Here is a 24,882-nt window from a genome sequence, read left to right on the forward strand (position 1 = left end):
TGGTAGAGGCGCACACATTTCTCTACCCAAGTCAAAAAGTCCTCAGCAAACCTAGTTCCGGCTGCCACCGAGCCGGGAAGACAGCGAAGAGCTGGGCAGGCGAGCGCGAAGTAAGAGACCGGTGTCCCCCGGCTGCATTTACGCGAGCTGGCGAGACTTACGTCACGATTCCGACAACCCAGTCATCAGGCCAAGTCTTGCAGCCATCCAAAGCGCGGCGTGCTCACTCCTCGACGACGAGGTTCACTCTCACCGGTTGCCTCGAGTCCCAGCGCCCGTAGCAACCAAGGGTGACGGAAAGCGGAAGTGCTCTCTAGTTCCGCCTCCCTGTTAACCCAGGTCCGGTGAAGAAGCTTGTCAAGTCCAATCATCGCGGCGAGAATATCAATCAGCCAATAAAAGGGAAGCACGGGAGGGCGGGCTAAAAAGGTCGCGTGCGCACGCGCAGACGGCTGCAGGGTCCTTGGTGCTGTGGCGGTGTGGTTGATTAGGGTGCTGCTTTCAATCGTGTGGCCTTTGGGAACCCCGCGTAGCCACTGCCGCCTCCTTCTGTCCTCGCCATGTTCCTCACTCGGTCCGAGTACGACAGGTTCGTACGGCGGGAAGCAGCAGGGTCGAAATTTGGGTGGGCGGGCCTGGGGCCCGCGCCGCGGCCTGGGTTCTGCAGTGTCATGGGGCGCCCGGAGAACCTAAGTCTGGCGGGACCCGGGGAATCTGGTTCCCGAGGCGCCCGGCGAGATTCCCCAAGCTACACTGCAGCGGACCCGTTGCACTTGTCCCGCTGAGTCACCGCTAATCCTGACTCCCCGCGGAAGCGAGAGGCTGGGGCTGCTTGGGGCAGGCGGCGGAGAGGGATCGGGACCTTTAACCTGGAGTAGATTAGGGGGACACCAGCCTTGCGTCCGTCTTTTCAACCTAAGTCTGACTGCTTAGGAAAAAGAAAAGTGAAAGGAGTTTCCTTGAATAGAAGCTACCAGAGACTATTGGATGAGTTTGTAGGAATCCGTCCTGTGCTGTACATTTTAATCTTTTTTGAAGAGCGAAGGCAGTTTTCAGCTATGCTCGGATAAATATATTGCCTACAATCTGGTTTTGTGGGAACTTGAATGTACAGTGGTTCTCAGAAGAGTTTTAATACACTGATTCCATTTGACCAAAGTGTGTGTATGTGAGAGGAGGTTTGAAAGCAAGTTAATTTTAGTGTTGTGTTGAAAGCTAAATGTTTTGTAAAGTCAAAGCTGTGTGGTTGTGTTTATTAAAAGAGCAGACAACCTAAAAACTTTCAAGTCTCGAAAATGCTAACTAATACTGTCATAAATGCTGTAGATACTGTAACTTTCAGTTTCTGTTTTGAGCAGTTTTGCAAACCACTGGGTTCCTTTAAAAGTTAGGGAAAGCAGACATTTTCTTAGTTCCAGGTTACCACTGAGAAATTACTTTTCTTGGCAAGTATGTATTGAGCCTGTCAAAATATATATATGTCATTCCAGGTGCCACAATTTTGACAGGCTCAATACATACTTATATATACACATATATACATACATATTAATCTCCATCCTTTTGCTGACTCAGAAAATATCGGTGAAGTTTTAAAACTATTTCCTGTTGTCAAGTAAAATGGTCGTTAACACTTGGCTTCCAGAGTATTGAAGAGAGTCATCTTTAGGTGATAAAATGTTAAGAAAATTGTGATCCTCATCTGAAAGGCTTTACTGAGCTTTGCCCATTTATTTATATGAACTAGTTGCTTTGTGGATTTTTTTCTTTTGTATTTGCTAAGACTAAATAAAGCCCAGGCCTCTATTTAGCTAATGTTCTTGAGCGTTGGCTGTGTTCAAGAAGCACTGTTTAGGGAGCTGGTTTTACAGCAGTGAGCAGAATCAAGATCTCTACCCTCCTGTTTGCAACAGTAACTGTAATGTGAGACAGAAATGTATTGATGTTACTAGAGGAATCTAAGGCAGCACTGGACGTTCTGATGAGAGGCTGCATTCATTGTTGGAGGTTGGGGAAAGCTTCACAAAGAAGCTGATAATTCAGATAGGTCCAGGGAAAGTAGGATTTCTAGTAAACCAAGACCATGAGAACGAACAGATAATAAAGGATGAACAAGGGGGACCAGTGAGGAAAAGGCATAACACATTTGGAAAAGTCCAGGCTGGTTACCACATATGTATGATGCATGTTATGGGACAAGTAGGTGCTATGGAAAAAACAGGATGGTGCCAGATACTGATGGTTCAATAGACTTAGAATTTGGACCTCACTCTGTAGGCACTGTGTGCTATCAGTTGGGGGTGTCCATGTACCATATACATGCCTGGTGTCCTTTGAGGCCAGAGGGTGTTGGATCGCCTAGAGCTGGAGTGACGGGTGGGTTTTAGCCAAGATGTCAGTGCTGGGAGTCAGAGCAGCAGCTTCCTCTGGAAGAGCCCCTAGTGCTCCTAACTGCTGACCCAGCTCTCTCTCTCTCTCTCTCTCTTTTTTGGGGGGGGGGGTCTTTTTTGGTTTTTGTTTTAAAAGACAAGGTTTCATCTATAGCCCAGGGTGACCTAGAGCCACGAGGCCTGGAGTTTGGGACGATCTTTTCTGCCTGAGTGTTGTGAGTTCTGGAGTTACACTCATGAGCTGTGTCAGTCTCTCATATTTTCTTTAAAGAGTTGCCTCATCACAGTTGTTTTTATAAAGATTAATTGATTGGAAGAACGAGTTGGCACCAGTCAGGAGGCTTTTACAATAGTTAGGTAAAGGGTAACAAGGACATAGGGATGGAAGTGATGTTACCATGGAGGAGGCGCTGATAGGAGTTAGCATGACTTAGCATATGGTAGGACAAAGGGGACGGTAGGGAGAGTGAGTCATCATTCAGAGCATTCTATTGTGAGGAACTGAGAAGCTGGGGCTGTTTGAAAATAATGGGCATGGTAAAGAGGAGTTGGTTTTACAGAATGATTAGATTTAAAGGGTTATATTTCAGATTGGAAAATGTTGGATGTTGGTTGTAATTGGGCTATTCAAGGGGACTTGTTTCAAATTTAGATTAACTGAGTAAAAGTCAAACTGGAAGTAGAAATTTGGAATGATCGGTTTTAATTTATATGCAACAACCCAAGTAAGCAGGAAATTTGGGAGGATGAAGACAGAGCTTACTAGGATAATGCTTCCAAGTCGGGGTGCAGAAACATTTAGTCACATCCGTTTATAGGGTTCTTTCAGTTCTCTGCAGTTTACTTACATTATCACAAAGGCAGGGCCATTTCTTATTTTTCCTGAAAGCTAGTGGTGAGTCTGGTTCTCAGTGTCGGGGTGTGTGTGTGTGTGAGTGTGAGTGTGAGTGTGTGTGTGTGTGTGTGTGTGTGTGTATGTGAGTGTGTGTGTGTGTGTGTGTGTGTGTGTGTGTAACCTGGGGCTCATACATAGTGGGCAAGAGCCAGAGCTCTACAACTGAGCTGGTCCCCAGCTCAATGTCAGAGTTTTCTGACACAGTTTTTCTTTCCGAGAGCTTTCAGCTGTGCTCTGTGATCTGTTGGCCGAGGAGAGAATGAGGACTGGGTGGTGAGAATAATTCCCAGTGAAGTAGAGTAGTTGAAACCTTGGTTAAGTAGGATTTCTTGAGTTGATTCTGCTTTTATGCTGAGGAGTAACTTTGAGCAATTTATTTGATTTTCTCTCTCTCTCTCTCTCTCTCTCTCTCTCTCTCTCACACACACACACTCACAATTCTTTTTTTTTTTTTAATTACGTATTTTCTTCAATTACATTTCCAATGCTATCCCAAAAGTCCCCCATACACCGCCCCCCCATTCCCCTACCCACCCACTCCCATTTTTTGGCCCTGGCGTTCCCCTGTACTGGGGCATATAAAGTTTGCATGTCCAATGGGCCTCTCTTTCCAGTGATGGCCGACTAGGCCATCTTTTGATGCATATGCAGCTAGAGACAAGAGCTCCGGGGTACTGGTTAGTTCATATTGTTGTTCCACCTATAGGGTTGCAGATCCCTTTAGCTCCTTGGGTGCTTTCTCTAGCTCCTCCATTGGGGGCCCTGTGATCCATCCAATAGCTGACTGTGAGCATCCACTTCTGTGTTTGCCAGGCCCCGGCCTAGTCTCACTAGAGACAGCTATATCACCATCCTTGCAACAAACGCTTGCTAGTGTATGCAATGTCACAATTCTTTTGAAGAAAGTTTTGGTTAAACAGATTTGGAAGCTGGGCATGGTGGCACACGCCTTTAATCCCAGCACTCGGGAGGCAGAGGCAGGCAGATTTCTGAGTTCGAGGCCAGCCTGGTCTACAGAGTGAGTTCCATACAGAGAAACCCTGTCTCAAAAAAACTCAAAAAACAAAACAACAAAACAGAATTTGGAAACAGTAGTTTATGTATACTGTTGTGAAGTTTAGAATTCATGAACTAAGAATTACAGTTATTTGTATTAATTTACTCACAAACTTTTAAAATTGTAATTGTGTGCTGAAAGCTATAGCTAACAGTATGCTTGTGTCTCTTCTCTGCATGGATCAGCAACCCTAGTGCAAACGAGGGGCACATTAATGTAGTTAGTAAAGTAGTCTGGCATAGCTGTATAGACTTTGGCACCTGTGGATCTCAGTCTGCAGTGATACTATCTCATACGAATAGGTAGAAAAATGTACATTAACTGCTACAAAAAATAGCAACATCAAATGTACATAATGGGAAGGGGGGAAAAAGTCCATTTTCTTGGAAATGGCCTGATAGCTTTGGGGCACACATTTATCAAAGGAATTGGTTGGCTGGCTCAGAATTCATCCCGATTGATTCAAGTCACCTGCTTTCATTTGTTCAGTTTGGTAAAACTTTGGTCAGGTTTGGGAATTGGGCAGATTTGTGGGCCTTGGAAACAGTTGGTACACCAAAAGACTGAAAGGTTTGCTGTATACTTCTTACAGTTTCTAATATAGTTTTTATTCTTTTTTAATTACAGGGGTGTGAATACTTTTTCTCCTGAAGGAAGATTATTTCAAGTGGAATATGCCATTGAGGCTATCAAGGTATAGTAGCCAGTAGTATATTTTTGGAAATTTCATAACAGCCTTACATAGTGCTAAAAGGAGTGTTTTAGCCATTCTTTTAGAAAATAGTCTCACATTCCTTTAACCAACTACTGTTTTTATAACAATTGTAATTTTTGGAAAATTAGAATCCAAAATTAAGTAGACTGACACCTCAATTCCCCTACACAGGGCATCAATCCAGCCTTCATAGAACCAAGGGCCTCTCCTCCCATTGATGCACAACAATGCCATCCTCTGCTACATATGCAGCTAGAGCCATGTGTACTCCTTTGTTGATGGCTTAGTCCCTGGGAGCTCTGGGGGGACTGGTTGGTTGATGCTCTTGTTCGCTTACAGTGTTTTTGTGTTATGAAAGCAGATTTTGTACATGATTGGACTGTGGACCTTCTGGTGTGGGCCACTGCCCATCAGATGACAGCGTTTACCCTTCCATACAAGCAAAATGTCTGCAGGCTTTGTTGAATGTTGGTATTGGGAAAGAGAGTCCCCACTTAAGAGTTGCTTTAGTAGAAAAAATTAAACGTAGATGTGAATTGTTTCTGTCTTGTTCAGTTGAGGATTCAGGATCCTCAGTAAACAATTTCAAGTGGGTAGCTGAGGATGTAGCCCAGTAGTAGAGTGTTTGCCTAGCAGAAGAGAAGCCCTGGGTCCAATCTATGCCCAAATTTTAAAAAATATGGCAGTTAGAGAACACGGAAGTTTTAGGTTTAATTTTCTGGGCAATAGTTTTAGATTTCCTCTATCTATCTATCTTTCTTTCTTTCTTTCTTTCTTTCTTCCTCTCTCATTCTTTTTTCTTTCTTTTTTTTTTAAATTTTTAGGATATTCACATATGTAGTTTTAGAATCAAAGATTAAGATGTCTCTATAAATTATGTAATAAAAACAATCCTTTAGGCTATACCATCTAATTTCAACTTCTCTGAGGCAGCACTTAAAGCTTCTTTTTTTTTTAAGATTAATTTTTATTTTTATGAGTGTGGGTGTTTTTCCTCACCTATATTTACATGTGTAGTGTGCCTTCAAAGGCAAGAAGAGGACACTGGGACCCTTGGAGTGCTGATTATGTATGGTTCTGTTCCACCCAGCATTTGGATGCTGCCAACTGAGCCCAGGTCCTCTGCAAGAACAGCAGGTTCTCTGGCTTGCTGAGCCATCTCTCCAGCCCCACTCTCAGTTCCTTTATCACCTTCTATTGAGAACATGGGCATCATCTGATAGGCATCATCTACACACTTTTCATAATGGAATAAATTTCTGCATATCTGTTCTCTGGCCACCCACAGTTGCCTAGAGGATTGGACATAGTCAATGCAACCTCTCAAATAGCTTACACATAGCAATTTTTGTCAAATTTATCAGTAGTTGTGCTAGTAGAACTTTTCATGGTTGGGCCATACTGTGAGCATTTGAGAGTAATATATATGCATGAGACATGATGTACTCGTTAACAGGCCTAGAATCACCGAGGAGGAAAGCCTCCAGTTAACTGTGGTGGGGAGGCCTACCCTCACTGAGGGCCACAGCAGCTGGGCTTTGCTCTTGTGCTTGATAAAAAGAGAAAGCTTGCTGCGCACTAGCACTCGCTGTCTGTCCTTCCTGATGGTGTGCGCAGTGTGACTAGCAGCTGCCCTTTCCTGCCACCAGGCCTTCCTCCTTTAAGGTGCTTCATGTCATGTATTTTGACTGGGGCTGGAGAGATGGCTCAGCAGTTAAGAGCAGTGACTGCTCTTCCAGAGGTTCTGAGTTTAATACCCAGCAACCACATGGTGGCTCACAACCATCTGTAATGGGTTCTGATGCCCTCTTCTGACATGCAGGTGTGCATGCAGATAAGAGTGTTCATATACATGAAATAAATTTTTAAAAAATCAGAACTATTTTGAGCACATTCAGTCTAAACCATGCTTTTTGTGTGGATTCCTGGATGGGCTGGAGAACTCTTCCAGAGTTGAGTTCCCAGAACTCGGGTTGGGTGGGTCACAACCCTGTAACTCTAGGCCTCAGGATCTGACATCTTCTGGCCTCTGCAGGATTTCACATAAGGGAACGTACACACTAAGTAACACATAAATAAAAGTGAATTAAAACGTTTAAAAAGATTTATGGAATTCTGTGTTTGTTTGTTTGTTTTTAACAATATCAGGTTTAATCAGTGTTCACAGTTGGCGGGTCATTGTTATATAGAAATAAGTAGATGTAGTGGGAATCCAGGGAATAAAGCATGGTCTTAGGCGACTTTATGACGAGTGGATACATTTGGAGAGGCAGAAGGAGAGTACATTCCACAGGAGACAGCTTCAGGAAAGGTGGTAGTGTTGCTGCTAGTAATGTAATACTTTGAACAGTTGTGTTGTACCTAAGGGGTTAGTCAGTTAATAATAAAGTTGGAGGTGAAAGATAGCATCATTAGATTATGAGAAGCTCATTTGGTTTTTAATTAAAGGCAATACAGAGAGCATCAGTTCTTAAGAGAAATACAGTAAAAATCACAGTTTTCCCCTCAGTGTACCAATAAAAGATACATTTAGAGCAAAAGACTAAATATGAGACAAAGATGCTAAGTGTGGCTCATGCCTTAGGAGGCAGAAACAAACCTAGTCTACACAGAAAATTTCAGCCTGGCTAGAATTCTATGAGACCATTTCACAAGGAATAGATTGGGCGGTGGGGGCATGTAACAGGAACACTTGTTTATTATATGGTAGACACCATTTTCTCTATGGAGCTATCAGGACTGTCTTCATTCTGCAGATAGTTGAGTTCATAGTGCTGAGGTGTATAGGTGACACAGGTGAAACGGTGACTTTACTACACTGGACTGCTAGTGACTTTGGGTTAAGTTAGTATTTCCCTGTGGTTACTGAGGATGGCGTCTATTCTGTCCCTATCCCTTTCCTCTTTTCTTTCCCTGGGTGACATGGGTTTGGGGAGCATAACTATTGGACAGACTCATAGATGGCAGAGGTAAAAGCCACCGTTCCAGAAGAAGACAAACAAAAACCTGTGATTAGAACTTTAGAATTCTTCCTCCCAGTGCTAGTGCTAACATAGAAATTTTCAGATGTGTTCTGACCTTATAGACTGGGGACCAATCCTTGCTCATTTGAGGTTAAGCCCATGTACAGGATTCTGTAAATGCTTTTGCTAGTCAAGGGAACAGTTAGATGCTTTCTGTTCTTCCTGCATCCTAGGTATGGATAACTGAGTTTCTGCTTATGAAGCTGTGCAAGGATTTCTTTAAGCTGTGTGATAACCACAGCATGGTTTTTGTTTTTGTTTCATTTTAGCTTGGTTCTACAGCCATTGGCATCCAGACCTCAGAGGGTGTATGTCTAGCTGTGGAGAAGAGAATTACCTCCCCACTAATGGAGCCTAGCAGCATTGAGAAGATTGTAGAGATCGATGCTCATATAGGTGAGTGATGAGTGGGAGCTGCTATAGGATCTGGTGTGGGTTACTTAATCTTCTGTGATCCAAGGGAGGCCACACAGCTCTTCTGTTCAAGGCAGGAGGCCAGTACGTAAATCTAGGCAGTGGAAGGCAGCCTCAGGACCAAACTGAGGCTTAACCTACTACCAGAAAGCCTTTTCATCTATTTTACTTTTTGTAGTGCTTGGAATTGAACCCAGGATACTCTCACAAGCTAGGCAAGCACTCTACCACTGAAATATAACCCGATCTTTGGCAAATATTATACTTTAATACATTAAGGTTGGATCTTTGGCTAGTTCCTGTGATGGCTGTGTTTTAATTCATGCATGTTACCCTAGTAGTAAGCTAGCTGGAGCGGAAATAGTGTGGAAAAATGTAATGTCCACTGAGAAAAAAAGTAATTCTCAAAGATTTCAAAGTGTATAAGGTTCAGGGTGTTAAAGGAGTCATGTTAGACCAGCCTGTTCTGTGTGAGAGACTTAACTGATCTCTTCCTGCCCTCTCTGTCTTTTCTCTTGTCTTTAGTATAATTTTCTTGTTGGCTCTTGACAATGTAACATTAAAAGATACATACTTTTACAGTTACAGCTTTATATTGTAATTGGCTATCCAAATTTGCTTATCTTACCTACTCAACCCAGTTACTACAACATTTGCAAAGTAATTAATTACTCAAAGGCCATAAGAGCTAAATGCTTTGGTAACTGGGAGCTTAGTATTCCCTTTCATAGCTGGAGAAACAGATCTTAGAGTTGGAATGTTGTCTGCCGTATCTCAGGTCAACTGTCTTTTGGAGGTAGGTTAGTATCACTTCATTCAACAGAGAAAGATTAACAAAATCTTGTTAGACTCCGTGGCTATATAGAGGGAGGCATGGTACGTGTCTTCCGGGAACTGATGGTCTTATTTATGGTGGTGCACAGTGTGCACTCAGTGAGGATGTGATGAAGGAAAGAGTTTTGTCTGGGCCCAGTGGTCATGAGTTTTAGTTACTTTTACTACACTGTGACCAGATATCTGACATCTTAAGAGAAGGAACTTGTTTTCTGGCTTGCTCATAGTTTTAGAGGGTTTACTATCATCATGATGAATCCATCTGTGACCATCTGTGTCCACAGCAGGGAAGACCAGGAGTAGAGAAAGGAGAGTATTTACTTAGTGGATGGGCATGAAAAACTGTAGAGTGTTTGGCTGATTGGTCACTGTTGCTTTTATATTGCAGGTTGTGCCATGAGTGGGCTAATTGCTGATGCTAAAACTTTAATTGATAAAGCCAGAGTGGAGACACAGGTAAAATCAACATCTTCTCTGCTTTTCATTGTGATGCATGCAGTCCTTGTTTAGTGATGACAGAGCTACCAAGGCTACATTGCAATGTCTGTGCCCGTATTAGACATGGCTCTTGAGAGTTTTGGGTCCATTCCCCTGCTAAAACACCTCGGGACTTAGGACTTAGCTCTCCAGCCATTGCAACAGAAAGCAAGCTCTGGTTAATAGGGCCTACAGCCTCTTACTTCTTCTAGGCTCACCTTGTGTAAAGCATACACTGTATCCCCTGATTAACTACCTGGGGGCCATCATAGAGGGATGTGGTCATAGAAAGAGGGTATCCTGACAGCTGCCTTTTCTGCCAGGCTTATAAAGTTGTTCTCATCTGGTAAGCAATGATTTGTGCCAGGTGACAAATTCAGGTTAGGAATGCTGGGGTTTTTTTTTGTTTTTTTAATAAAACAACAAAAACCCATAAGCAAATCCTTGGCTATTTGTGCTTTGACTGTAGTAGGCTAATAAGGGAAACAACTAATCACAAGGTAGTTTTTGCACATATTTCCAAGTTTGTCCTTTATACTTAGTAATAATTTAACATAAACTCTTAACAAGGTAAGGTGAGTGTCTAAAGAAAATTGACACTTGGATATTTACACTGACTTTGTGAAAGAACTAAACTTGCTGCCTTGTTTTTAGGTGTCACTGTTTTGCATGGGTAGCAGCCTCTAGGTCATCCTTATTTCCAGAGCTTATCAGTGTGTACCCTCTCCCTCTGTCCTCCTCCTCTTCATTTTTCCCTGCTCCCTCTTAAGACATGGTCTTTCTGTGACCAGCTCAGACTAGCCTTAAAAGTCACCATCCTCCTGAGGGTGGGGATCATGGGCATATGCCATCGTATCTGGCAGTCAGAGCTGTTCCTCTTCTGATATAACCCAAGCACTCAGTGGCTAGTGTTAGTCAAGAAAAGCATGTTAAACCGGGCAGCGGTGGCGCACGCCTTTAATCCTAGCACAGGGGAGGCAGAGGCAGGTGGATTTCTGAGTTGGAGGCCAGCCTGGTCTACAGAGTGAGCTCCAGGACAGCCAGGGCTACACAGAGAAACCTTGTCTCAAAAAACAAAAACAAAAACATGTTGATCTGGGCAGGTGGTCTGTCTTAGCTCTTGGGAGGCTGAGGTGGGAGGATTGTAAGTTCTGGGTCTGACATTCAGAGAGACCCTGTCCCAAACAGAAGAGGCATGTGAGCACGAGGTGATGGTTGGTGTGAGTTTCCTTTTTACCAAGAAGCAGTATCATTCTTTACCCTTTTTATAGAACCACTGGTTCACCTATAATGAGACAATGACAGTTGAGAGTGTGACCCAGGCTGTGTCCAATCTGGCTCTGCAGTTTGGAGAAGAAGATGCAGATCCAGGTGCTATGGTGAGTTAGTTCTGATGCTTGTGCTGAGCCTGCTTGCTGTTCTGGGGGACTGAGAACATTTGTCCTCTGCACACATTTCTGAGGACTCTCATTATTTGTTGCCTCTTCTAAATTAATTCTTTTTGGTTCTAGTCTCGTCCCTTTGGAGTAGCATTGTTGTTTGGAGGAGTTGATGAGAAAGGACCCCAACTGTAAGTACCATTTCCCACCCCTGCTTTGGGATGGCAGGGCAGGTGGATCTACGTGAGTTCGATTCCAGCCAGGGCTACACGGAGAAACTTTGTTCAAAAAACCAACCAACCAGTGAATGAATAAATGAGATAAAAAAATAAAAGGAAAGAAGCAAAAATTGATGAAAAGTAGGACTTCTGAGCCAGTGTTTCTGTGCTGTTTATACCAGTGTTGGGACCCATGAAGAAGCCTCTGTCTAGCCAGCACTAATTCTCTAAAGCTTACACATTGCCTCATTGCTGTTACCATGTGGTGCTCACTCTCACATCGGTGTAGCACATAAGATTGACATAGGCATACGTGGTCATTCTCCTGTTGATGTCTTAGGTGGACATAGGTGCCATGGTGATGTATACTCTCTGTCATTCTCTCACCCAAGATCCTGAGGAAGTTCATGATTTTATTAATGTTTTCTTTTTTTAAAAATTAGTTTAATGTTTAAATTTTAATGTTAAATTTGAATTTTTTGTTTAGCACATAAAATAGGTTTTATTGTAACATTTCCATATGTACACAGATGTGTATATCATTAGTCAGGACCCTTTAAAAGAACTGTTTTTTCAAAATAAAAAGTCTTTAGGGGCTGTGCCTCAGTATTGCAGTGGCATGTCCTGGCTCCAGGGTAAAATGCTTATACTTCTTTTAGTGAGGTATTTGTGGCTTAAGACGCCCTTTTAAACATTGATGTCTTTTCAGGTTTCACATGGACCCATCTGGGACCTTTGTACAGTGTGATGCTCGAGCAATTGGCTCTGCTTCTGAGGGTGCCCAGAGCTCCTTGCAAGAAGTTTACCATAAGGTAATCCATCATTCTCACTGTTCTTGCAATCTTTAAAGTCAGTGTTTAACGTCTGTGTGAGTAAAACTATAGACCTGGAATCACAACCTAAAACAAGACACAGAACACAATTTATCTGCCAAAGTGCTTATTCATCTTTCTCTTCATTTGCAACTATTTACCAGTATAGATTTGTCTGTTCTTGTCCTTTTCATAAGTGAAATTAATACAGCTTTGCCACTTTGGTTGTTATGAGTTTATGCTGGCTTTCTACACTAATGTGCTTTACCACTGATCTTTTTTAGTTCCTGAGACAGGGTCTCTCTTTGTAGTTCTAGATGGACTGTACTTGCTAAGTAGACTTGGCTGGTCTCAAACTCATTGAGATCCTCTTACTTCTGCTTTCCTAGCTCTGGGATTAAAGGAATATGCCACCAAGCCTAGCTTTCTTATTGTACTGTTAGGTTAGTTTTGTTTTGTTTTTTTTGCTGAATAATATGCCATGCTATGACTATAGCACAATGTTTGTCTTCTATCCTGACAGCTTCACTTAGCAGTTAATAATGCCTAGTGTGGATATTGAGGCAAGTGAGTAGTTGGTACTTCCTTTCTAGAATAGGAAGATTTGGGTTTTTGTAGTTCATTTCTATGGTTGAAGGCTGCCACACCCAGGTGGGTCACATAGGGAATCTCTGCTCATATTAACATAGGCGTATTTAAGAGGTATTTTAGGTTTGGCATATAAATAAGTCTATACAAAAATTAGGTTTTCATTATACTGTAACTATTAGTTACTTTTCTATCACGATGATAGAACACAATGACCAAGTTTATAGAAGGAAGTTTATAGAAGGAAGGATTTATTTGGGCTTATGACTCCAGAGGGATAAGAGTCCATCATTGTGGGAATACATGGCAGCAAGTGGCATGCAAGGCTCCAGGAGCAGGAGAGCTCACAGTTTCAATGCAAGCACAAAGAAGAGAAAGCAAACTGGAAGTAGGGTGACGCTTTAAGCTCTCAAAGCCTGCCCCCAGGGAATATTTGCTCCAGCAAGGTTATCCCTCCTAAGCCTCCCCAAATAGTACCACCAACTGGGCACCAAGCACTCAGATATCAGAACCTGTGGGAATATTGCTCATTTAAATCAACACAGTGTGTAGTAAGTAGCATTATGTCTGAAAGCTTTTCACAATTTAATTGCAATTTTTTTCCACTAAAAATGATAAGCAAATTGTAATTCTTTTGCTATGGTGCTGGTGGCTTTTAAGGGTTAGGTAGCTGTGACAGCTTCTTACGGGGATACAGGAGCGTCTGTGGCATCAACGAACTGTTGTTTTCATGAAAAATTAGGTGTAGTATATGAATGAGAGTGTGTGATAGTGTCTATGCACAGAATTTTCATTCCAAACTGATTGATGCTCAGGCTTTTCTGTGCTTTATCAGCTAAACTTATGTTAATATAAAAGGGAAAGGGAGGGCTGGGACTGTAGCTCCTGGAAGATCACTTGCACAAATACATGAGGCTGTACATTGTTAAAATTGCTTTTTAAAAAGGGGCCTTTTCTTTCCCTTTTCACAGCTTGCTTAACTAATTTGGCACAAGAGGCCTAGCTTTCAGCCTAACTCAAATCTTGATAAACTGGACTAAGCGTTCTCATTTTCAGGTTTTGGTTTAAAGCGGGAAGCATGGGACTCTACCTTTTACTGTAGTAACATCCTTAGATTGACCTCGTTCAGTATTGTTGTCTTGGGAATGTAGAAAAATCCCTCCAAAAGATGGGCAGTACAGCAGTGAGGATATCTGCTACATTTGTCAAGGTTGATTCCTGTAATGTGGCTTGTGGGACTCGAGCAATTACGGCAATAGCACCACAAGTGACTTGCTAGGTTTCCAGGATCTGTCTTAGTATAGTGCTTCTCTTGTAAGCATGATCCCCAGAAACCACATTAATAAAGCCATGGGAACTGTGCCTCAGTGGGTAAGAACAAACTGCTCTCACAGAGGACTCGAGTTTGGTTCGTAGAACCCATGTCACCTGTAACTGCAGCTCTAGGGAATCTGACACCCTTTTTTGGTCTCTGAGGGCACTTGCACTCCTGTGTATACCCACACAAAGATGGACATCGTTAAAAAAAAATTCTTGGAAAATGGAGGGGGCAGCCAGGCGTCTGTAGTACAGGCTTTTAATCCCAGTGCTGGGGAGGCAGAGACGGGTGGCTCACTGGAGCTGACTTGGTAGGCAGCCTAGCCTGCTTGGTGAATTCCAGACCAGAGAGAGATTGATTTCAAAAAGGTATCTGTGGAGTAACATCCAAGTTGTCCTCTGACTTCCACTTGGGTGCATGTGCAACCCCCCCCCCCCAACAAACACCCCCACACACACACATCTGCACATACCTGAAAATACAGACACTAAAGAGAGGAAAAATGGTTACCAAACAGATCACACTGTTGTGAGAATTAATCAGAAATAACAGACACAGAATAATCCATTGCTTTTAGAAAATGTTACCAGTAAGCTTGTTCAATATGAGGTTGCCACTGATCTGCAGTATTTGCTAAGTGCAGCACAACAAAGCACAATAAAATGCGGTTTGCTTGTAATATAGCTTTCATATGTAGAGAAAATTAAATGTTAGTTAGTGCTGTGTGTGTATGTGTACACAAGTGAGAGCCATATAGGAAGAGGAATTTGAAATGAGAGAATACCTCATCAAATTAGTTTTTGGGCAAATCCTTAGGATGTTTTCTTGATTAGTGATTAGTACGGGAGGGTCTAGCTCACTACAGGTGGTGCCACCTCTGTGCAGGTGGTTCTGGGATGTATAAGATAGCAAATTGAGCAAGCCAGGAAGAGCAAGCCAGTAAGCAGCATTCCTCCATAGCCTCTGCTACCTTTCCTTCCTCTACTTCCCTCAGTGATGGAGTGTGACCTGAGAGTTCTAAGATGAAATAAATCCTTTCTTCCAAAGGTACTGTTGGTCATGGTGTTTATCACATCAATAGGAACCCTAAGACAGGAAATAAAATGGAAAGTGGATTTTCTGAATCATTGGATTGCCCTCTTTAGGTCACTTGGATATTACTAGGCTGTTCACCAGGTTATATCATCCTCTAGATCATGGAATTGAGATAAGCATATACTAGGGACGCACAGCCCTGTCCTCTTTCTCAAAGATGATTTACTAGATGAGCGTTAGTGAGACATTTTTCTTCTAAGTATATATCCTTGAATATTTACATTATTATATAATGTACTACATTATACAAATAAGGTGTAAGGTTTATTAATATCAGCTAAGTTGTTTCTGCAGAGAGATGCGGGGAGGGTTAAAGGAAGGAATCACGTTCAACTAACAGCTCCTCTCTCTCTCTGAAGTCTATGACTCTGAAGGAGGCCATCAAGTCCTCGCTCATCATCCTCAAGCAAGTCATGGAGGAGAAGCTGAATGCAACCAACATCGAGGTACTGCTCCCGCCCGCCCGCCTCGCGCCCTTGCTGAGACGACTGTCTGAAAAACAGTTGGTCTGATCTGTGTTTTCGTCATTGATAGCATTTGCATCCTAATCAGTGCTAATGAAGTGGTGATGATGGGAGCCAAGTACAGTGGATTTAAGAATGAAGGAAAGGACTGGGTGTGCTTCTTTCTTAGGGCTGATTAATGTCAGCAGAAACACAGCACTAAAGAGACATAAAGAGATTAATGATAGGAAATTGTAAAGGGGTGAAGACAGTACAAAGGTGTTTCAAAAAGTAAAACAAGCCGGGCAGTGGTGGCGCACGCCTTTAATCCCAGCACTTGAGAGGCAGAGGCAGGCGAATTTCTGAGTTCGAGGCCAGGCTGGTCTACAGAGTGAGTTCCGGGACAGCCAGGGCTACAGAGAAACCCTGTCTCAAAAACAATAACAACAAAAATTAATTGTTCTCGAGATGCTAATACATGTAGCCAGCTTTGTTTTAGGAAGTATGACAGGTGCAGAGAAAGAGTATAGGAAATCCAGTCCCTAGCTAAGAGCTGTGCTATGCTACACATAGGTAATAAGGGTGTGGGTAGAACTTCTGGACTCATCAGTAAGAACAGCTTTCCGTGTGAACATGGGCCTAGAGAAGGATATGAGGAAGCATCCTGAAGAGCTGATGTCTGGAGGAGGGGCCAAAGTGCTACCCCAGGAAAAGAGACCAATAGCATTGCCAAGGGTCATAGGACTGGGTGTGGCTCTACAGTAAAGTGCACAAGGCCCTGGGTTCTCACCCCAGCCTAGTAAAATCAAACAGGATTTTTTTCTTTTCTCTCTTTGGTTGTGGAATAGGGGATGTGGCAAATAATAAAAATTAGGAAGGCTCACAGGGCCCCCAATGGAGGAACTAAAGAAAGTACCCAAGGAGCTAAAGGGGTCTGCAACCCTATAGGTGGAACAATATTCACTAACCAATACCCCCTGGAGCTCGTGTCTCTAGCTGCATATGTAGCAGAAGATGGCCTAATTGGCCATCATTGGAAAGAGGCCCCTTGGTCTTGCAAACTTTATATGCCTCAGTACAGGGGAACGCCAGGGCCAAGAAGTGGGAATGGGTGGGTAGGGGGGTATTGGGAGACTTGGGATAGCATTGGAAATGTAAGTGAAAAAAATGCCTAATTAAAAAAAAATTGGAAAGGCATGGGTAGGTTTCTGAATATTGTTATTACAGTGTTAACAGATAGGAAAGGAAGCAATGGCGAGTACACATGTAGGTTTTGAAATAAAGCGGAAAAAATGTCCTGTATTTGCCTAGAAATTTTTGGGTCATTTGCTGAGTGGGTGAGTGTAACTATGAAATTAAGGAGAGTGGGGAATATTGAGGTACAGGGCATTTCAGTTAGGAAAAGGGAGATAAGAATGAGGGAGCACTGACTGCTTGCTTCTCCAGAGGTCCTGAGTTCAATTCCCAGCAACCACAATGTGGCTCACAACCATCTGAAATGGGAGCTGATGCCCCCTTCTGGTGTCTGAAGAGAGCAATAGTGTACTCACATACATATGAATGAATGAATGAATGAATGAATGAGTAAATCTTAAAAAAAAAAAAAGAATGAGGGAAATGATTGCTGGACTACACTTAAATACTAGCTCAAGCTAGAATAGCAATTACCCCGAGAGACATAATATATATGTATATTTCTGATTTTAAAAAAAGTTTAAAAGGCACTGACTATTATAACTGATGCTGTAGTCACAAGTTAATAACTAAACCAAATCAGCACCAACCAGGATGTTTGTTGGGCTGAGTGGTAGAATTAATCCCGTATGAGCAATTGATTAGTTAAAAACAGGCGTGGGAGTCTTGGGATGTTGTTGGTGTCATAGACTGCCATAAAAGGGGAAAGGTGGGTACTAGAAATGGAGTGCAAGGAAGAGGAGGGACCACTTTATCTCTGAGCAGAAGTAGAAAGGAGCTTTAATTTAACATGGTTCCTAGGTGGAAAATGCATGGAAATTGCATTCTAGATTCCATATAATGGAGGTTGTATAATGTGTGCCTTGTGTCTTGACTCAGCATATTTTTTAAGGTCACCTGGTTGTATTAGTTGTCTCTTCACTGCTATGGGGATCCTTGGTGATTTTAAAATTTACATTTTAAAATTCTTCCTTTTGCTAGTCTCTGAGATGTGAAATTCAATAACTCACGATGATCTTGACCCTTAGGAGAGCTATCAGTGCCTTTCTGATGTTCTTGGTCCTGGATGAGAGCATCTTGGCACCTCAACAGAATTCAGATGTTAGCTCTTGGTTTCACAGCGAAAGCCTTGAGGCTATAGGGATAGCTCTTTGTTATTTCAGTGTAGTGCTTTGAAAAGAGTGTCAGTCTGCCTGGTCTGGGCTCAGTGAACATAGTAACTCCCGGTCAGACAGTCAGACTCCTTCCTCTTCCACTGCAGCCATGCTCTTACTGCAGACTTCTGAGCTCTGAGTGTCTTTGGAAAAGAGGCCTGAGACTTAGAGCTTCAAATCTCTGATTCTGCTGGCCCCGTAATGTCAGCTGTGAGAGAGCTAAAAAAGAACGTGGTAGCACACAGCTACAACCTCAGCCTGGTACTTTGTAATCACAGCACCTGAGGCAGAGACACACACAAGTGATCCAACAGTCCAGTCCAGTCCAGTCCAGTCTGAGTAGCATGTTCTAGGTTGGCCAGGACTATACTAAGACCCTGTTTCCAAAAACAACAGAAAGTCTTCCATTTAATGTATGTCCTGTCTTTTTATAGAACTCATCTTTGATGTACAACCCTTTCAGTTCTGCAGTTAGTTCATGGAGCTTTGACAACTGTAACTGCCACTGTAGTTAAGATAGAAACATTTTGTCCCCCTCTCCAAAGCTCCTCCAGCCCTCCTGTGCTCATTGTCCCAACACTGACCTCTACTCTTGGAACATTCTAGAATTTTATACAAGCTGGGTTGTTTAATGTGTGCTGCTTTGCGCCTTGATCGGCATAATTCTGAAGTTTACCTGGTCATATCAGTTGCCTTAGCTTTTTATAGCTGTGGGGTATTCCTTGTAGCCTGCTTTTTAACCTTTATTGCTAAGTCTTTTTTTCCAAACAGAAGCTATATTCAGTATCTTTTTTCTCTTTATTTATTTCTTAGTTATTACCATTCTCCAGACTGCTCTTGGCTGTGGTAAATCCAGCTTGTCAATGGTTTTCTGACTAACTCTAGAAATACCATTTGGCCATCTAACATTGTCACTCCTGCTTGACAATCCTAAATTAAAACCATTATCTTTCCAAACAAACAATTTCTTGTCTTAATTTTTTTTTCTCTCTCTCTCTCAGATTTATTTATATGAGTACATTGTCCCTCTCTTCATGCCAGAAGAAGTGTTTGGATCCCATTACAGATGGTTGTGAGCCACCATGTGGTTGCTGGGAATTGAACTCAGAACCTCTGGAAGAGCAGAGCCATCTCTCCAGCCTCTCCTAATGTTTTTTAAACATGCTTTTTGTTGTTTTTGTTTGTTAGTTTTTTATTTATTATATGTAAGTACACCGTAGCTGTCTTCAGACACTTAAGAAGAGGGCATCAGATCTCATTATGGATAGCTGTGAGCCATCATGTGGTTGTGGGATTTGAACTCAGGACCTTCAGAAGACCAATCAGTGCTCTTAACCACTGAGCCATCTCACCAGCCGCCTAATTATTTATTTACTTTATTTTTAAGACTTATTTATTATATGTGAGTACACTGTAGCTGTCTTCAGACACTCCAGAAGATGGCATCCCATTACAGATGGTTGTGAGCCACCATGTGGTTGCTGGGAATTGAATTCAAGATCTCTAGATGAGCAGTCAGTGCTCTTAACCACTGGGCCATCTTTCCAGCTCCCTAATATTTCTAATCCTGGTTGGTAACACCAGCCCGTGTACTTGTCATTCACACTAGAACCTCCAAGACTTTGACCTCGTAAGCAAATCTAGTCTCTGGTGCCTTGTAATAACTGTGTGGGTGGTTCTTCCCCTCTGCAGTGCGTAGTACATCCCCTGCTTCATGACGGGTGTTCCCAGGTCTATTTTAAGTCCTGAGTGTTTTGTTTTGTTTGTTGTTTTGTTTTTTTTTTTTTCCAGACCAGGTTTCTTTCTCTGTGTAGCCCTGGCTGTTCTAGATCTCATGCTGTAGACCAGGCTGGCTTCGAACTCAGAGATCCTCTTACTTCTGCCTCCCAAGTTCTAGGATTAAAGGCATGTGCCACCATGCCTGGCTGTTTTGTTTTTGATAGGATCTTGTTAGTTGGGCCAGGCTGTCCTGGAATTCTGGAATTCTGTGTAGCCTGGGCTAGTCAAAGTTACTGTCTTCCTGACTCAGGAGCTTAGTGATTGAGTTTATAGATGTGTTCCGCCATAGCTTGGGTTCTGTACTTTAGACTGCTATAATATATACTGCTTGAGATGTGAGCCAGTATTCCTCTTCACCTCACCTTTTATTCCACCTATCCTTGATGGAGTTACCTTGTCATAGTCTCTCCAGTTAATACACAACTCATAAATCCTTTCTTCCGGGACTCCTCCCAGGACTCTTGGGGCTCTCCTTCCTGAACACTCAGCACTCCTGTTCCAACAGTAGGTGACATTGAAAGCCTCTGGCATCTAGCATCCTTAGTAAGTGAAGAGCAGGACTTTATCTGGAGTCCTATTTTCTAGCACCCATAACTAGTATATAGTATAACACATGAATTATTGATGAGCAAAAGAAAGCATCTGTGTACCTGCTTCCTGGAGGTTTTATAAAAGTAAAGTGAAATAAATAGGAAAGGATCTTATTCATTATGTAAATGCATATCATTGTGCGAGTGATACGGGATATTTTTACTTGCGTAGTGATGAGTAACTTCCTGAAGGCAGCACAGGGTTCGGAACCCTCCTGCTTCTGGAGGGTCTTCTCGTTCAGTTTGCCAAGTTTCTGTTTTTAGTTCCTTTAATCTTTTGGGAGCATGAGTGACCTCACAAAACAATCCTGTAGTCTTGATTCCATTTATTGATACTGCATCTCTGTCCTCACTGACATTGTTTAAGCAGTGCTCCATCTTAAGAGAAGTGGCAGTGCTATCTATAGTTATAGCACCTGTATAATGGAACTCATAGCCTGTAGTGATAGTACTCTATCACTAGAGTATTTTGCCTAATACAGGTTTGTAAATTATTTTCGAAATTCTTCCTGGCGTTTCGTGTGATTAGATACATCTTTTAGGAGAATCTACTAGACAGGCTTTGTGAGGAAAGCATTTATTTTAATCTTTTCCAGATCAGTTTATTAGATGTCTTCACCCCCTCCCACCCCCAAATTTTACTTACTTAAAAAGAATAATAATTGTAGACTAGATTGTGCTAATTTTGTCTGCAAACTTTCAAAGCAATCCTATTTTTAAACGCTGTAGGGTGGGGTTGGGAGCTAGCTTAGTAAAATGCTTACAACGATTTGAGTTTGATCTTCAGAATCCATGTAAAAATGCCAGGCATGATGGTGTGTGCTTGTAATCCCAATGTTTAGGAAGCAGATTTGAGGACAGACTCTGTTCCCTGAGGACAGACAGACAGACAGACAGACATCCTAGCCTACTTGATGCATTCCCAGCCAGTAGATCCCATGTCTGAGCAAAAACACGATAGACAGCACCCAAGGAACACCAGCCGAGGCTGCACTGCTGCCCTCTGCACATGCACCCAAATACATGAACACACATGTCCACACATACAGAATACACTTGGTCTAGTTTTAAAATTAAAAATGACAAAAAGACTTTTAAAACAAGCACACATGCCTGGAAAGATGGCTAAGCAGTTGAGAACATCTTACTGGTCTTGCAGAGAACCTAGGCTGGGTTCCCAGAAGCCATATGATGGCTTACAACTGCCTATAAGTGCACTTTCAGGCGATCTGACTCTGACTTCTGGCCTCCAGGCTCCTACACACATGTGGTGCACATATAATCATTCAGGCCCACACACATTAGCATAAATTTTAAAAAATAAATCTTTTTTAATTAAATAAGCACCAAAACCCTTTGAGGCAAATGTGAAGTAACGCCACTTTGTCAGGGTTGTTCCCAAACATGGGGTTTCATGCTGTGTAGGGATGATGGTGTCAGTTGAGTGTGTGTGTGTGTGTGTGTGTGTAATACACACACACACACACACACACACACACACACACGGGAATGCTTGAACTTGCTGCTGTTTATTCCTGATACTCAGTATGCTTCCCCACTGAACTGCTACTGGATTCTCTTCATTCTCCCCTTAACCAAAATAACTGGTTTTTGGTTGTTAGGTTGCCACAAAGATAGCTATAGAGAAAATATCTAACAATGATAGTTAACAATTATTTGTTCCTTATTCATATCCTAAGCACTGTTTAATCCTCACTGCTACTCGATATTTAGTGTTCCTATTTCACAAGTAAATAACGACACAGGATAGCCAAGTAACTCATTGTCACACAAGTTCATTTGGGGAGTTTATAAATATGCTTTAAATGCATTTCTTTGAAGCTGGAAATAATAGCTCAGTGGTAGGGTACTTGCCAAGTACATGTTGGATCCTAAGTTCAATTTTTATGTTCAAATGTGTGTGTGTATTATATATACATTTATTTTCTATGTATGGTATGTATCGGGGCAGGCAGACATACCATGGCATGTTTGTGGAGGGCAGAGAAAAACTCTTGAGTTAGTTCTGTCCTTCCATAGCAGGATCTGAGGTCCAGATTCTAGCAGTCAGGCTTGGGTGACAGGTGTCTTCACTTCCTGAGCCATCCTGAGGGCTGGGCCCTACTTTAAACATACTCCTAGGGGCTAGAGAGATGGCTCAGAGGTTAAGGGCATTAGCTGTTCTTCCAGAGGTCCTGAGTTCAATTCCCAGAAGCCACATGTAAGCTCACCACCTATAATGGGATCTGATGCCCTCTTCTGACATGCATGCATGCAGACAGAGCACTCATGTACATGAAATACAGAAATCTTTTAAAAACAACAAAATTTTGTATGTGTGTGTATGTATGTATGTACATTGCTGCTGCTTTGTAAGCTTACTGAAGTAACTTTAAGAAGTAACAATGATGTCAGTTTGACTGTTACATGGTGGATTAACCTTAAAATAGAAAAATTGGTTAATAAGAATTTTTATTTTTGAGTCAGAGTTATTTTAGGGACCTGCTGGCTGTAAAGGATATCCTAGGACAGCAGATCCCTTAGTTCCTAATAAACAGCTGCCTCACTAACACTTCTGACCGAGCTAGGGCCATCGGCAAGGAGCCCAGCCAAGCTTATTAACCCCTTTCTGTTTCTCTGCAGCTAGCCACGGTGCAGCCTGGTCAGAATTTCCACATGTTCACAAAGGAAGAACTGGAGGAGGTGATCAAGGACATTTAAGAAGGAGCCGTCCTCGAACTTCTGTGGGACACTTTCAGTTCTAATTGCCCTTAGACTTTATTTCCAGCTCTTATGTCATGGAAAATATCCAGTATATGTGTGTGTGTTTTTTTATGAAGTCTGTACATAACAGCAATTCTGAAATAAAAAAATTTAAAAATATTTGTTAATAGTCTGTGATCTTATAATTTTAAATGTTTATGTTGGTAGGCAAAGATGATAGTAATTAATGCCCTTCATACCTTTCCTGTGAGCATGACTGTCCTAACTAAACACATTGTGGTGGTTCTCTGCAACTCAGACAGCTGTAGCCTGAGATACTGGACGATTAATTCAGACTAGTCCAGCTCCTCCCAAGTGATTAGTAGATGTTAATACGACTGGAAATCCATTTTAAGTCTTTGAGTGGGTTGGTGTTGTTGGTTAGTTGGTTGGTTGGTTGGTTGGTTAGTTGGTTGGTTGGTTGGTTGGTTGGTTTTTGAGAAAGAGTTTCTCTGTGTAGCCCTAACTATCCTGGAACTAGCTCTGTAGCCTAGGCTGGCCTTGAACTCAGAGATCTGCCTCCCGAATGCTGGGACTAGAGGTGTGCACCAGCACTGCCTGGCCCTTGAGTGTCTCTTAAGGAAACATACACTCTTGCTTCCTTTATATGAGAACACTGCTCATTGACCATCAAAAGACTCCTGGGGCTACTTCTTTGTGTCTTAATGGACAGTCTGGGAAGAGTACCCTTTTTATGAAGTTAAGAGCTGCAAAAAAACTTAGAAAGGGGACTTAAAAAAAAAAAAAAAAAAAAAGAAATGGCCTTGGTTTTGATCTCAGTTGCAATGAGAGTTACATACCTAAGCTGTATAAGAGAATTGTAAAATTCAGAAGGAGTTTCTGTTGGACTTTGGAATGCACTATAAACTGGAGCTGTTCCCATATGGCTGCGACTCATAGTCATTCCATTTGAACCTCCTAACACTCCTAACAGATAAAGAGCTAGGTCATTGGACATAGAAAATTAAGTTGTTGCTGGAGAGATGGCTCAGTGGTTAAGAGCATTTACTGCTCCTCCAGAGGACCCAGGTGTGGTTCTTAGCACCCACATGGCAACTCACCATCATCTATAACTCCAGTGGCAGGGATGCACTCTCTCCTGGCCTCCTCAGACACCAGGCATACACCTGCTATGTAGACATGAAGACAATATCCACAGGAGTTTTAAAAATTAAAAATTGTTTTAAATTAGCAAAAACCTGTTGGGACTTGATCTCAAGATTTTCAAGGTTTCAGATCACCAAGTCTTGAGTAACCAGCAAGTCTCAACAGCAATTTGAGATGTGGTTTGCATTGGCTGAAGCATGGCTAGTCCTCTAGTCAATTGCGGTTCATTTGATGGCTTAGGAATTATTTGCTGGGCTTTGTGTAATCTTTCATTAGGAAATTGTACTCTGATACTAAATAGTAGTAATATGGTAGCTGATTTCATACAAAATTCAGTGTAGTGAAAAGTAGCGTGTGCTGAAACACATTTGAAAACATCAGTTCAGCAAAGGAAGAAGTTTTGCCCACACATACAATGAAAGCAACTTGGGTTTATTTTCAACATTCTGCAGATTTCTACTGATGTTAATCCTGTTATGATGTTAATCCTGTATCATGTGAGATTTAGCCCCTGGAATCTTGTATCAACTTAGTCATTGTCTTACGGTTTCACTGCTGTAAAGAGACACTATGACCAAGGCAACTCTTATAAGGACATTTAATCAGGGTTGACTTATAGGTTCAGAGGTTCGAGCAT

At 42.2% G+C, this 24,882-nt stretch overlaps 1 protein-coding gene across 1 annotated transcript; it reads left to right on the plus strand.

Moving 5' to 3' along the window:
* Window positions 1–209: 209 nt before the first annotated feature.
* Psma5 (proteasome subunit alpha 5) lies at window positions 210–23,236 on the plus strand. The gene is made up of 9 exons (NM_011967.3): window positions 210–589; window positions 4,970–5,036; window positions 8,350–8,476; window positions 9,717–9,784; window positions 11,077–11,184; window positions 11,317–11,375; window positions 12,112–12,214; window positions 15,575–15,661; window positions 23,019–23,236. Exons 1-9 carry the CDS (start codon window positions 561–563, stop codon window positions 23,094–23,096), a joined length of 726 nt encoding a protein of 241 aa, NP_036097.1. The 5' UTR covers window positions 210–560; the 3' UTR covers window positions 23,097–23,236.
* The last annotated feature ends 1,646 nt before the right edge of the window (window positions 23,237–24,882 follow it).

Source organism: Mus musculus, chromosome 3, assembly GCF_000001635.26.
Source record: "Mus musculus strain C57BL/6J chromosome 3, GRCm38.p6 C57BL/6J".
In the NCBI taxonomy this organism is placed as follows: domain Eukaryota; kingdom Metazoa; phylum Chordata; class Mammalia; order Rodentia; family Muridae; genus Mus; species Mus musculus.

Bases quoted from the DNA above. Each gene is read 5' to 3' on its own strand.
- Psma5 (NM_011967.3), top strand. From the start codon at position 561: ATGTTCCTCACTCGGTCCGAGTACGACAG. The intron at 590-4,969 runs GTTCGTACGGCG...TTTTAATTACAG, and splicing joins ACTCGGTCCGAGTACGACAG to GGGTGTGAATACTTTTTCTC. The intron at 5,037-8,349 runs GTATAGTAGCCA...GTTTCATTTTAG, and splicing joins ATGCCATTGAGGCTATCAAG to CTTGGTTCTACAGCCATTGG.